The sequence below is a fragment of the Betta splendens genome, chromosome 11 (assembly GCF_900634795.4).
Source record: "Betta splendens chromosome 11, fBetSpl5.4, whole genome shotgun sequence".
NCBI classification, from domain to species: Eukaryota; Metazoa; Chordata; class Actinopteri; order Anabantiformes; family Osphronemidae; genus Betta; species Betta splendens.
In genome coordinates this window covers 9,798,171-9,812,527 of record NC_040891.2, presented here as the reverse complement: position 1 = coordinate 9,812,527, position 14,357 = coordinate 9,798,171, and the positions used below count along the sequence as shown (strand labels likewise).

The 14,357-nt window shown below is 49.8% G+C and overlaps 1 protein-coding gene across 2 annotated transcripts in view; it reads left to right on the top strand.

The window, feature by feature from the left end:
• Window positions 1-14,357, top strand: part of pag1 (phosphoprotein membrane anchor with glycosphingolipid microdomains 1) — a 28,187-nt gene that overhangs the window by 10,386 nt on the left and 3,444 nt on the right. For both annotated transcript variants that reach the window (XM_029166160.3, XM_029166161.3), the window contains exons 2-7: window positions 6,737-6,770; window positions 7,630-7,861; window positions 8,320-8,377; window positions 10,261-10,357; window positions 10,428-10,597; window positions 10,870-11,301. In XM_029166160.3, the coding sequence (XP_029021993.1) occupies window positions 7,674-7,861; window positions 8,320-8,377; window positions 10,261-10,357; window positions 10,428-10,597; window positions 10,870-11,301 (945 nt within the window). In that variant the 5' untranslated portion in view covers window positions 6,737-6,770; window positions 7,630-7,673. The remainder of the gene's footprint in view (window positions 1-6,736; window positions 6,771-7,629; window positions 7,862-8,319; window positions 8,378-10,260; window positions 10,358-10,427; window positions 10,598-10,869; window positions 11,302-14,357) is intronic.

Sequence of the window (14,357 nt, the reverse complement as noted above, 5' to 3'; positions counted from 1 at the left end):
CTTCTGGGACTGCAAAACTCATTTCTGAGTCCAAGCAGCTTAGAGGGCAAAATCTGCAATCTCCTCTCTGGCTCTGTTCATGCTGGTAATTCCTTCTTACAAGATGATATTATTCTCCTTCCTCTGTCAGATTAAACTGAACTACTTTCCTTTTCTATTTGTGCCCTAATCTTCAAGCTAAGGCCGCATGAGTTTGTTCCACCACGTGACACCCATTGACACTGTGCGACGTCGCGCGTTGGCTGATCGGTAATTGATAAGATGCTGATAGACTCAGGAAGTTCTTAAGTAACCGAGTCATAAAGAGAGTCATTATCGCTGTAACATGATGTCAGTGTGTGTTAAGTGTCCGGGGCTTCGCTAATGGCCTAATGTGAGTCTGCGGCCGGCGCACTGAGCGCTAATGTAATGGCTCCTAATCGCAGGGAGACGTGTTGGTGCTGCAGGTCAGACTCGCATACGCTTCGAACGCTCGCCGCCCACTTCTTCTTCTGTGGCGTCACCTCCGTCCGGCCGTTTCGTCAGAACGCCGTCGCCCCCCCCCGTCCGCCGCAGCTTCCTGCAGAGCGTGAAGGAGCCTCTGATTGTGTCACGCCGACGTCTGCCGCCGGCTGATTGGCTCGTCTCCGTCCGTGTGTGTGTGTGTGTGTGTGTGAATAACTGCGTGCGTACGTGTGATTGACAGCAGATTTTCCGCCGCCGCCGCGCTCGTTCACATGCTTCGTTCGGTTTTGGGCTCTCCCCTGGGACACGCGGAGCCGCCCCCATTAACCGACCCGCCGAGGGCTGCAGCAGCTCCATGAATAAATATTCCTCTGTTGTATATTTATTATACATGATTTGTCCCCGTGGTTCATGCAGCTGTTGAGAATATCAGGTGGTTTGTTAACAAAGGAGCTGTAGCTGTGTGTGATTATGCAGCTTTTTGGCTTCAGGAGACATCAGCGGTGCACAATTATACTTCTGTTGTAAACAACAGGTGATAATTTACCAAGTGATGGTGTCATTGGTGAAACAGCTTGTTTTGACTCTAGGATGCACTGCTTCTTTCTGACTTGTGGCCCAGCTTAGCATAAGGCCATGACCAGACTTCATCATGCCCACGCTTTTAATGTTTTCCCTATTTCTGTGAAAAAGGAGCAAAAACAGGATCATAGTGCACATTCTCTCTCTTTGTGGCTGGGCTCCACTCCCCCCGCACCTCTTCCACTCCCTCCGCGTCGGCCGCTATGAAATATGGAACATCCTTCGGCTTGCGAAATGAAGAATCAAATGGAATTGTGGAAAAGGTGGAGGCTCCGCGCCGCTGTCTGCCGGAGCCGCTCAGCCGTGCACTGGAAGGCTTTGACTGGGAGTCTGAAAATTGCAATCGGAAGGTTTCCGTGTCGCGCCGCGTGCTCCCCTCCTCCCATCTCATCCAAGAAGTTGCCATGTGTGGTTGGCTGCAACCCCCCACAGGCACCCCCACCGCCCCCCCCACCTCCCAGCTGTTGTTTCTGATTGTAGATGTGCCCTTTGAATCTCCGCAGGCTTCCATATTTTACCATACGATTTATTTGGTCCTGGACATGTTGAATATGCTTTGGGCCGAACTGGAGAAACTCAAGGTTGTGGAGCGGCAGTGGGAGAAAAAGCGGAAGGGATTAAAAGCAAGGAGAGACTTGCAAATTGGAGGAGAGAAAGCAAAGACGGGGAGAGAGTGAAAGGCTGGGCGGCAAACGTGAGGGGGAAGACAAGGGTGTGTGTGTGTGTGTGTGTGTGTGTGTGTGTGTGTGTGTGTGTGTGTGTGTGTGTGTGTGTGTGTGTGTGTGTGTGTGTGTGTGTGTGTGTGTGTGTGTGTGTCACACTAAACAAACCCAGCAGAAGTATGTCTGAAACATGTCTGGCACTAAAAGGTCGTGAGCCGCATCAGGCCTCCCTGTGCTCCTTCATTTCTTCATTCCTAACGCTGAACTTCTCAAACACACACACCTACACACACACACACATACACACAAGCACACACACACAGCTATTAGCAAACTAGACATGTGCTCCCTTTTAAGCTGTAGCCGCTGTTACAGAGAGCTGGAAGGGTCCAACCTCCTGCCATTTGCCTCGTCTAGGTCGTCTAATAAACCCACCCCTGCGGTGTTTAGACCCTCATAAAGACGGATCTGATTTCCATTTCAGTCGCACACACACACACACACACACACACACACACACACACACACACACACACACACACACAGCGACACACCTCTATTAATTCCTCCCAGTGCCCTGTTCCTTTTTGTCCGAAGGCCTGGCGTCACAGGGGGAAGATAAATGAATTGCGAGGGGCAGCTTCCAGAGCAGCAGCAGCAGCAGCACTGCTGCGCGGCCTCAGGAGCTCAGGGGTGTGTCCAGGAGACGCTGTCGCTCGTTAACGTGTCCGTGATGCGGGAAAGTGTGCGATCGGCCTTAACGCGTGGCATCGGTGCCTGTGCCAGGGCGGCAATGAGCGCCGGCGTCTCCGGGCATCTGTTGCATCTGATTATCGGCTTCCAGAATGAGTTCCCGCTATAGATTCCTCATACGTGCGCTCGCACACGACATCCTCCATCCTGCTCCATCCACCCCGATAATCCCTTTATCTTGGCAGCTATTCAGCACATAAAGGCCAGCGCCACTGAATAATGATGTGCGCGTATCTGCTCCCCATTCACTCCAATGCTAATCTGCATCTCAAGGTGACAATGATGCAAAAACCTTATTCACACACAGACTCAGAGCTGAATAAATCCAATCAGCAGCGCGTGCATGCGTGTGTGTGTGTGTGTTTATATGAATACAATTAATATTTCTAGTTTTCTTTTAAAGGGGGAGAAAAGTCTGATTGGTTTTAAACAAGACACACTGGGGGAGACAGACGTCCCTTGTTGGCCTGTTCATTTTGCTCTCTTCAGATTCCCAGAGTTCAACAGTTCAACCCCACCTTCCTCCCTCCTCCATTAGCCTCTGCCAGGAAGGTCACTTACAATGTGAGTGACAGTCCCTGAAATCATTACAACAATCCCCCTCTTTCTTCGTGCCCCACTCTCATATTTACATATTTGGATGACACGGCTGGCTGGTTTGTTTAATCACCACAAACTGCTCCACCGCACAATTACCAAAGTCAAATTCTTTTATTCCAGCATTTTATTATTAGCTGAGTGACGGCGCTGTCGCAAAGCTAATCGATTTAAGACGGCATCGTGTCTGCTGGAGCGGAGGGAAGGAAAGTGAAGAATAAAATATGCGTTGTTCACTATTACGCGTGATAAAAATGTGACTCTGGTCTCCGCCTTCGGTTCTGTAGTTGCCAAACATGGCAACCGCCTTTGGGTGAAGCCCCGGCAACACTTCCTCCTTTTCAGCAAACGGGGGCATGTGTGAAGTAGAACTGAAATTGAAATACATAAGGAAAACAATAAGAAAGACAGAACTCGCTGAAAGAAGGACGGTTTTCATGAGACTGAGAAAAGAGAAATGTGGAACTGAAATTGTGCAAGAAAGTCAGCGTGCTGAGCTGCACACAATGCAGGACGACGGCCTCGGGCGTCGGAGACAGACAAAAATAGGAGAGATAAGATAGGAGAAAAGTGGAAAAAGCCTATAAGGCATGCGGCAGCGGAGTAAAGTTAGATCATGATATGCTCTGGCTTAAAGGCCGCGCTGCGCTGCCGGAGTGGGTTTTACAGCAACATCTGCAGAAGGAACACTTCACGGTCATCGGCGTCTCCGAGAGGAAGACAGGAAACGGGTCCGTCCCATGGGGCGGTGTGACATGAGCTGCAGGCAGATTCCACAGGCCGTGCACACGCTGGGCCCACGGGACGGGGGCTGCACACACAAATGCCTGTTGAGAGCCCTGTCATTCATGGTGAGGACGCGCGGCACATGTTGCTGCTTCTGTGGCCCCGCAGCTGGTCGGTTACACACAACCCCCCCCCCCCCCCCCCCCCCCCCCGCGCTGAGGGTGTGAAGGACTCCTCATAACACACAGACCTGTAATGACTGCACGGGGAAATGTGGCGTTTGAGTCGTGTGACGGACCTCGGGGATTGAGGCGAGTTCCTGCTCAGGGAAATTGCTTTATATATCGCTTATAAGCTCCCGGGGGGGGAAATCGATATAAATGCTGCCTCGAGTTTCACACGCACGTGGGAGGGATGGGAGTAATTCGAAGATATTACGCAGATATGTGCAATCTGAAGGGGGGGGGGGGGGGATTGGGGAGTCTCCCTAAATTATGCAGTTTCAATTCCCCTCATTTACGTCGGATAGATCAATTTCTCACTCTAAAACTATTAGCCCTGGGGATGGGCAGCGTTGCCATGGAAACGCGGATCATGTCCCCGATCAGGAGCACCTGTTTTCCGCGCTCGCACCAGCCCGCGTTATTGGATGAGCGGAGCCGCTTCGCGTGCACGCACCTAATTGCGTTGTCAGGGCGGCGTCTGTGTCGGCGGGCGAGCGCTCCGCTGTTTGCTCTCTCTCCTCAGCATCAGCGTCTCCATCACATCTCTCTGCGTGTTGATTACCCGCCCTCGATCGCTCTTCTCGTACGTTCTCTCCCCTCTTGGCTGCCTCCCTTCATCCTTCTGCTCCCTTCCCCCAGTCCCCCCACCCCCCACCATCCAAAGGGCCCTCCGGTCAGGTCACAAGATGGACACTGGTGCATGTGTCATGTAGTGCATCTGCTGCGTAAACCATGTAACTCGAAGGACTGTTCATGCATTAGACTGTAGTAGTGCAGTATGTTGCATAGGAATATCACACACTGGAACAGATGCAGGCTAGTGTTCCTGCAGTGCCTTCAGATGCTACAGTATCATCGCCCTTCGTTCCCCGAGCAGTGCAGACAAAGGTGTCTCTGCAAACCAAGCAGAAATCCCCATTGTTTGGAATGCACGCCTGTCATCACTTTCCTTTCTCCCGCACTCCTTTCATGATTCTAGAAATGTTACTCAGTGCTTCCTTAAAGCGAGCCGAGGCTGCTCCTTCTCTAAACTGGATTATTTATTATTGTGGAAATGCCTGTGGTTCTGCTATGAGAACCGTCCTGGGGCTCATTTCTCAGCAACCATCCAGCTGTAAACCCCCCCTGTGTGTGTGTGTGTGTGTGTGTGTGTGTGTGTGTGTGTGTGTGTGTGTGTGTGTGTGTGTGTGTGTGTGTGTGTGTGTGTGTGTGTGTGTGTGGATGGAGGGATGTGTCACTTGCAGTAGCCACACACAGGAAGCACAGAAGCACCGCTTTGCCATTGAGCGTTAATTCTCTATTTTTCTTCTCTGCTGTCCGACAGCTTGTAGAACAGATGACCCCCCTCCACACACACACACACACACACACACACACACACACACACACACACACACACACACACACACACACATGACTCCGCCCGGCTCGTACTCCTCCCTGTGATGTCCAGCCGGGTCTGGAGCTGCGCAGCACCAGGCCTCAGAGTGGATTCGTCGCCTGCGTGGCTGCAGCTTCGTGCAGGGACAGCTCCACCTCCGGTGGCTCGTGTCTCCTCTCGGGACGCTCGGTGTGTGTACAGCTGGGTGAGGGTTGCGTTTGAATTTCTGCCTTCAGCTCCCGTAACGCATTCCTGTGCAAATGACTTTCCCAGTCAATAATTTCCTATGGCGCGAAACAGAAGGCGGCCGCATCGACTGTTGCACCGCCAGGGTTTCTGTTTTCTCTCATCGGAGCTTGAAAATGCTGGCAGAGCGAGAATGACAGCAGCCACGAGTCCTTGGCTCGGTGTCTTCTAGCGCACGGCGGTGGCCTGTGATGGAAAAGATCATCTAGAGCTTTTAAGCGTAGTGTTTGTCGTGTTCTTAGGCATGAAGGGAATCCCTACTGGGAAGAAATGATTCTCTGCAGTTGCTGCCCAGTCAAAAATGTTTCTATTGAACTGGTTCTCGTTTCTCAAGACGTTTTTTATTTTTTTTATTTTGACCAGTTTACAGAATGAGTTTGTTTCAGTTATACCTTACATGTTTCAATCAAATTCCGGTTCCAGTTGTCCTGGAGTTGATGCTTTCAGCTGACAGACCCTCTGTCTCCATCATTCAAACAGACGCTCAGCCGAGTCAGGAGTTCAACAACCCCACGTCACCCTGTCCCTCGCACCACCTGCTGCTCAATAGTTCTCCGAACACTTCTGCGTTCTCTCCATCCTACCGCCATAAATAGCCCTGATGTGTGGAGCAAAACGTTGCCATGGCGACACAGCCAGTAATTATTCTGCCAGTGTGCGTGCCAGCTTGTGTGCGTCTCCGTCGCCGGCGGCTAGTGACACCTGGATACGAGACCGGGCGAAGGATCCACGCGTTGACGGGCAGCTCGCATGGATGAGGAGCACCGTGGAGGCTCTAGACTCCACACAGAGCATATCATGGGCTGTAGCATACGATTCAGGGGTGATGTCACCGTGTTATCTTCTCACTTACATGGGCAGTGGTTCGATAAACCGGCATCATGTGTGTCCTGTGTGCAGGACATACAGTAGTGGAGATCGTGTCGTGGACGTAGTGAAGCCTGTTGACCCATGAACATGATATGGGTATTAACATTTCCCTGCACCCTGTCATTTCTTACAAGCACTTTGCACAGGCTAAGTCCAGGCATACAAACACCCTCCAAGGATAATATTCTGCTCAGTGCTTTGCTTCCACCCAGCAGTAATCCCCCCCTCTGGTTTTATCTGCTTTCTTCCAGGCGAGGCCCTGACTAATCATCCGAAGGTGTCAAGGTAAGCCCGTGTTCACCTCTCACCGTACACTCACACCGGCTCCGTCCCAGCGGGGGGTCTTTTTCTAATCCAGGTAAACACAAACTGTGTTTCAACCAAAAACAGGAATTCCACCGCGTCTTCTTGGAGAGCGGGTTAAAACGCACTCCCCGCTCTCATTAGCATAGACGAGCAGAGAGAGAGAGAGAGAGAGAGACACACACACACACACACACACACACAGTTGCAGTCGTACAGTTGCAGGTCAAAACAGACAGGGAGATGGATCGTCGCGTCTGTCACCTATCTGTGCCGGGTCTTCTGTCGTTCCAGCTGAGTGGAAGGAGAAAGAGTCGCTGGAGAGGACACATGCACAGATAAGCAGAGAAAAACACACCTGGCTCCCTTCCCCCAACCCCCCCCCCCAACCACGTTATCTGCCCTCGGTTTCTGAGTCGCTGCGGTGCCAAACGTCCTCGCACACACTTTACCGAGCTGCAGACGCACAGGGATGCGACGCACATCTTTGTTTGGAGCTTTTTTTACAATTCCATCCCGCCCGTCATGACTCACCTGCAGCACCAGCAGCGACCCATAAATCACCCGTGATAACATCAGTTCGCGGGGACCCAAGTTTGGCTGAGACGTGAGGAGCTTGTTTATGCTGTGCGCAGAGCCCAGACACCAGTGCGGGGTCTGGTGTGAGGGGCCACTGCAGCAGGCTGAGGCAAATGACTGTCTGCACTGCAGTCTGACTCTGCTCAGCGCTGCCCCCTGCTGGTTGAGTCTGAGCACAGGCTGCAGCTCAACTCCTATCTGCTGATGCTAAATGTTTAATTTCAGCAATTGATAATGAAATCATCTTGTTCCTCTTTCTTAGCTGCTACGTGTCCGATGTCCTCGTTTCCCACATTGTGATGCATCATGGCTCCGGTGCTGAGTGGAGTGTGGTGGGGCCCTGAGGCGGGCGTCGTCGGGTCGGGGGCGGCAGCCGCTACCGGGGCGGCGTCCTGGCTCGGCAACGAGCAGCTAGTCCTGGTGGTGACGCTCAGCACCCTCACCGTGCTGCTGCTGGTGTCAGTGCTGCTGATGCTGTGCGCCAGCTGCCAGGGGTGAGCACACACACACACACACACACACACACACACACACACACACACACACACACACACACACACACACACACACACACACACACACACACACACACACACACACACACTCTGCCGGTTGTCATGGTTGTTGTTTTAGGACACACTCACACATGTAGAAGATCAGGTTGATGTGCTCTACAGGTTTATTAACACACCCATCACTGTCATCTTCCTAAACATAATTAGATACTGCTGCAAGTGCCAGGTCTGCATTGTTGTAATAGTTGTAATAATAGAGGGTGTTACTGTAAACAGACAATCAGCTGACCTTTAATAACCTCAAGGAGTAATTAGACTCGCAGGCGGGTTAACAGATGATACGAATAATCACATGCTGCTAACTACAGTAATGGTGGTCCAACATAGCACTGTTGTGGTTAATGCTCCTAAACATCCTCCATTCTTCTGTCCTTTAGGCAGAAGAAAGCTGTCAACGGACATCCTGTAGGAGACCATGACAACCTCATCAATGGAGTGAGTGCACTGGAGGTTTTACTCATGTCTAGCGAGAAAAGGCCGGAGGGTTTATAAAGTCTTATTATGGAGAATGAACCTGCATCACTTGTGACGCAGGGCATCTGTGCCGAACAGCTGTTATGAGTCATTTCAGCCAACGTAGCAATTACATGCATGCAGTGCTTTTGTTTCCTCAGAGACTTTCTCTTAAACAAGCAAGCAGAGATTCAACCACAGAGGGTTTCTGTGAATGTGAAGCTACACTCTGGTTCAGGGGTTTGCAACATATTTGTAGTGTGTAGCGGTCAAAGGATTTCAATTTGAATCCATAAAAACATTTACTCAGACTAAAGCTCCTTGCGTCTCACACACAGACGTGATTCACGAGTCTGTCATGTAGTAAGAACTGGTGAAGGAGGCTGTGAGAAATACACACTACGCCCTCATTTCCCATCACACACACTCCTCTACGAACTTTCGACATCTTAAAATAAGACAAGCCTCTGAAACCAAACATGAAGTTCGCCTTAGGCATTTTGAACACCACCAGTAATGATGCGAGCGTGGGCTGGGTCCTCCTGAACGTCGAGTCACGGCCGTAGACAGTAATTAAGTCCCATGACGGGATCCTTCAGTGGCATCATGCATGGGGTTGCGTCTGCATGTGTCAGTCTACGTGCTTACACACACACACACACACACACTCATTTAAAGGACTTTACTCTAGGTGTCATGAAGGGATTACATCATCGATTCTAACGAGTGTAGCGGTCGACCACCACTAGGTGGGGATGTGGAGCTTCCTATGCGCAACCTGCAGGAGGAAAACAACAAACCCAAACAAAGAGAATCTTGTCTTACATTGATTACAGCCAGTCATACGTTGTACTAACTGATTTTTTTCCCTGAGAGCAGGAGTCAGTCCCGTGATCGACAGGGTGCGGCCCCCTCAGCTCTTCTGTCTTCTATGGGGCCAACACATATAGACGCATCATTTGGGCCGTTTAATTTGCCTGTGGGCACTGGGAGGAAGTCAGAGCAATCCAATCTAGACTCCACACAGAGCGATGCCAGGATCTCACCCCCCTCCCCTCACGGTGACACAGCGACAACCTCTGCACCAACGCGACGGCCCCAGTTATTTATATTTTCAGCCTCCTCTCGCCGATGCGTCAGGGGCGTCTTCGCCTTTGCTCGCGCTGACAGATCACGCGTCAGTGCCACAGGTGCTCCGTGTGTCTTCTCGTCAGCGATGAGTGGAGTGTTGTTGCGCGCGTTTGCTGATTCACTGTGCTGATTCAACCTAATCAAACGGATGGCGCCGGTTCTTTGCGCCCACACTTTAATTGGAGCTGCAGAGTTTGCTTTGTGATGTAGCAGACAGGAAAACAGCCTGTTTTTAAACCTGCCCAAATGTCATGTCCTTGAGAATCTATAAAGACATTAGTTTTTTATCATCCTTCATGTGCTGATGTGCAAATACTCTCTACTTGATCTCACTGTCTCTTCTTATAAATGACTACACTGTTAAATGACATTATGTGTTGTATAAAGACAAATATGGGATGAGCTCGGTCTGAATACAATCAACATAGATTAGAATAAACAGCAGCACGTCTTCATTAGGCGTTAACTGTTTCTCTACACTTGCAGTGTTAACTATCTTTAGATAGACGTTCTTTGAGGGTAAAAATACACTGCATTCAATTAAGCATGCATAACATAGTGATAATGAGCTTTACATAACGTGCAACGCATTGGAAAAGTTAAAGCAGAGATCAGAGATCATATTATACATGCTAATATTGTTTTGTGCTATACTGTAAGTAATAAAATAACTAAAACTGTTTCTTGTCAATAGCTTCAAGTTAGTGATAAACCTCATGTCCTTCACCGTGCAGGTGTCAGAGAAGGAAACCATCAGCCAGTCTGCAGACAGCCCCGCGACGGATGTGGCCGTCAGCAGCTCCCACAATGGTCCTCTAACCAGCGGTACAAGTAAGCTACGTTATCACACGATGGGTTTGATTGACAGGCCGTTGGCTCAGTCCTTGCTTCCTTCCATCAGTCCTCACAGACACACAGGACACCAGTCCCCAGCCGTCAGAGGAGCTGCTCTCCAGCCAATCGGAGCTCAGGTCCTCCAAGTGTCCTCAGGACCGCGAGCTTCCCAGCATTCCTCCCAACAGTAGCCTTATCGGGGACGGACCCCCAACCTCAGGGGACAGCACGTATGAGGTCAGTGCTTAAAGTCACCTCGCAGCAGCAGAAACTCCATTTTACCTTCACTGATGTTGTTGCTACAGGAGATTAAAGCTCTGATTGCCTGCCTGCTTGACGGACAGATTGATTGTTTGATTGATTGATTGATTGAGCTCAGGGTAAAAATGTACAGATGAATTTAAAAGAAAGAAAAAACAAAAGGATTGCTTCAGTTAAACAACATTCAAATGTCTGTTCATATATCTGTCAGTGCATCAGGGAATCTAATGTATTCATCTGATGTCCAGGTGGTCAAGGAGATCGCGGTGACGTCACGTGACAACAGCGTTGAAGACTCCCTGTATGAGACTGTGAAGGAGCTCAAGGATCCGTCGGTGCAGCTCGGCCTCCCCAACGGTACCGTCCAGCCGAGCCCCGACAGGGCCCCCCGCCCTCCCCCCGCCCTGCTCAACGGCCACATCAGCCCCTGCACGCCTGAGCGGGGGCCCCTGTGCGCCGGCGTGGAGTACGCGTCCGTGGACCTGAGGAAGAAGAGCCGCCACAGCGCCGACATGGACGCCAAGAGGCGCTCGGACGGGCCCCGCGCCGCCTCCCGAAGGCCCGCGGAGGAGGCGGAGGACGACCCGCCGCCGCCCGTCCCCGAGAAGGTCCTGGACGAGAACGACAACCAGCCGGTCACGAACGGAGCGACCATGGGGGCTGAGCTGCACAACGGAGAGGTGAGGAGGCCTCGCACCCGCAGGCGTTAGTCGCCTGAATGGAAACATTTGAATAAATTCTGGTTCAGTTTTAATTTAGTGGAACAAAAATGAATTAAAAGGGTGCAATTCATTAACTTTTAAATTAAACAAAGTAACTGTCAAATACTTCATCTTTCCAATTTTTATTCTATTATCTGCTCAAACAGTTCTTTTTACTTTTATTGTTTAAGGTAAATATGTAATTAGACCTGTCTGAGCTCTGTGGGTCCAATCAATCAGAAGTATATAATTATAAATAAACACAAAGTCAGACAATAAAATTAATCTCAGTCACCTCCAATTTAAAAATGTAATTTATTGCTGTCATCTTTGACTCAAATCATTGCCCGCATGAATTCTTGTTACCAAATACTAGCGTGAGCTGTGTAATATTTGCCAACCAGCTGGATAGTTGACATGATAAAAATAATTGCAATCAGTGAATTGACTTTGTATTTAAATCAAAACTAGACTAACAGTACCAACCTTTCTCTGCGACTTTAACCCCAGTGCTCTGCTTTTACTGTTGGCTGTTAAGCATAAAACCCAACATTGCTTTGTGGCTAACTCAAAAAAATGCTCCCTCTCAGTGACCTGAGTTATGACATTTAATTTACATTCCATTGATTTAGATCAACACTAGCAACACTACATAAATCAATGCACTTGGCTTTAAAAAGTGGGGAATGGAGAACAAAGAAGGAAGGAGACGCACAATATCGCCACACAATTATCCTCTGCTAAATGTCGCCTCAGAGTGACAGACCGAGGGAAGAAATCTGAAGGGGAGAAGAATGGAAATGGGAGATGGAGTGGGAAGAGGAGGAGAGAGCTGGAGATGAAAAGCAGATAGTGGCGACGAGAAGACGGGAGATTGACTCAAAAAATGCTGAAAGGACCCGATGGAGAATGAGAGACAGCGAGATAGGGGGAAGAAAGGAAACCCAGCGGCATACAAATGAAGGCGTCTGTAGGAGAGCGGCGTAGCAGGAGGAGGAAAAAAGACACAATGAAGAGGGGGGAAAGTAGTGGAGAGCCCAGACAGGGTGAGAGATGAAGACGCAGAGAGGACCGGCTGAGAGAGAGCAGAGGTGAGCAGCAGAGAAGATAAGCAGCCCAGCCCCAAGCACAGATCCATCAGAGAGACACACACTGGATGAGCTCAGAGAGAATTGCATCAGATTGTTAGACGATAACAAGCGCGCAAACATCACACTGTGACACAAAGCTGGTGTTCTCCTCCTCTCTCTCTTTATATTTGCTCCGCTTCTCTCTGAAGGATAATTAGGGCTTATTAAGTTATTATATTTTTAGCCACGGAGACGATGTTTGTTGAGTAACTCCGTCTGAGCCATGCGTTGCCTTTACTGACTTCAGCTGCTGCAGACGTGCGGCTGCAGGTCAGGCTTCATGTGTGCCCACTTCTGGTTCTGCCTCCAGATTAAGTGCTTCAGACGAGGAGGCTGATGAGCTTGTCGACAGCTCGTCTGACTGATCATTTCTCGCGTTTCATGGTGCTAATCCATCCATCATGAATCCAGATGGATGGATCTTAAAAAAACAGAATTATCCTAATTCTCTGATCCGCTCGTCTTTTTCACCCTCTCCACTTGTTCGAGCCAGATCTCTATCTCGTTGACTCTGGTGTTGCAGCCAATTAGTTAATCAGCCTCCCTCGTGTGGACGGCAGCCGAGCCTGGTCTCGTCTGACCCCTGGATGCATGATCAAATCCTGCTCTGCTGAGCAGCTCACTCAGTACATCTCCAAAGCAGGCTGGCAGCCACACACACACTTATTAATGCACCCACCCATGTATCTTGTACCCATGTCGCCATGTCTAGTCAGCACTCATTCTGTTATTTGTTCCCATCCCCCATATCACACACACACACACACACACACACACACACACACACACACACACACACACACACACACACACTACTACGATATTGGTGTGTTTACATAGAGTATATTCTGCCACACACACACTCCCTGGGGCAGATTCGAGGTTAGCTCTGAATGTTCCCAGCTCCCTGTGGTTTTCATGTGTGTATGACCAGGAGCTGTTGGTGATTTGTCTTGTCAGACCAAGTGTATACATTGCGTGTGTGCGTGTGTGTGTGTACGTGTCGTAGGCTAGTGAGCGCCAGCTGGCCACCATCACTACGACAGTTAGTCTGGCTCAATGATGGATGATATTGGCTGTAGAAACTCCGTCTCTGTCACTCTTACACACACACACACACACACACACACACACACACACACACACACACACACACACACACACACACACACACACACACACACACACACACCCTGGTACTGTGTGTGTGTCATCGTCTGTGGAATCCCCTCAGCGAGCAGCTTGGTAGGTGCTGCTCACACACACACACACTGACGGAACCTTCATAAACAGCAGCAACACTTGGTTGGAGTCCTCTGAATGTTTGTTTTCCAATGAGGTGCAGGAAATTGATTTGACCCAGCTAGTGGCGGCTAGGATACCGTACTCACTAGGGACACTGCCCAGGTAGACTGTGAGCTTTGTTATTTGATTGGTTTGTTAGTGTGGGTCACATTTTCACTTAATGTTAATGTGGTTCATATAATTTACATATCCGGTGTGTTTAAAGCATATCTGAATGAGCACAGAGTCTAAGTTGGTGCATTAATATTGATTTATATGTGTGTGCGTCATCATGCACGTCAGCGTGACACATGAACACCTGAGTCGCCCGTCTTTGGAGGCAGCTTTAATCAGCTTACTGCCGTACTTGCTTGTCCTGCACATTATTGTATCTCCTTTCCATAGTATACGTAAACACTTTCCCATAATCCTCTCTCACGTACCCGCGTGCAAACATGTCACATCGCACTGCAGCGTTAGAATACAAATCTGTGTGTGAGACGTGTGCAGCACCCATCCGTGCACCATCGATGAGAAAGACGGCGTTTTAAAGACGCTGATTAAACTATGAAACTCGGCCCAGGTGAGAAAAACTTAGATGCTGGACTAATAAAGAGGCTT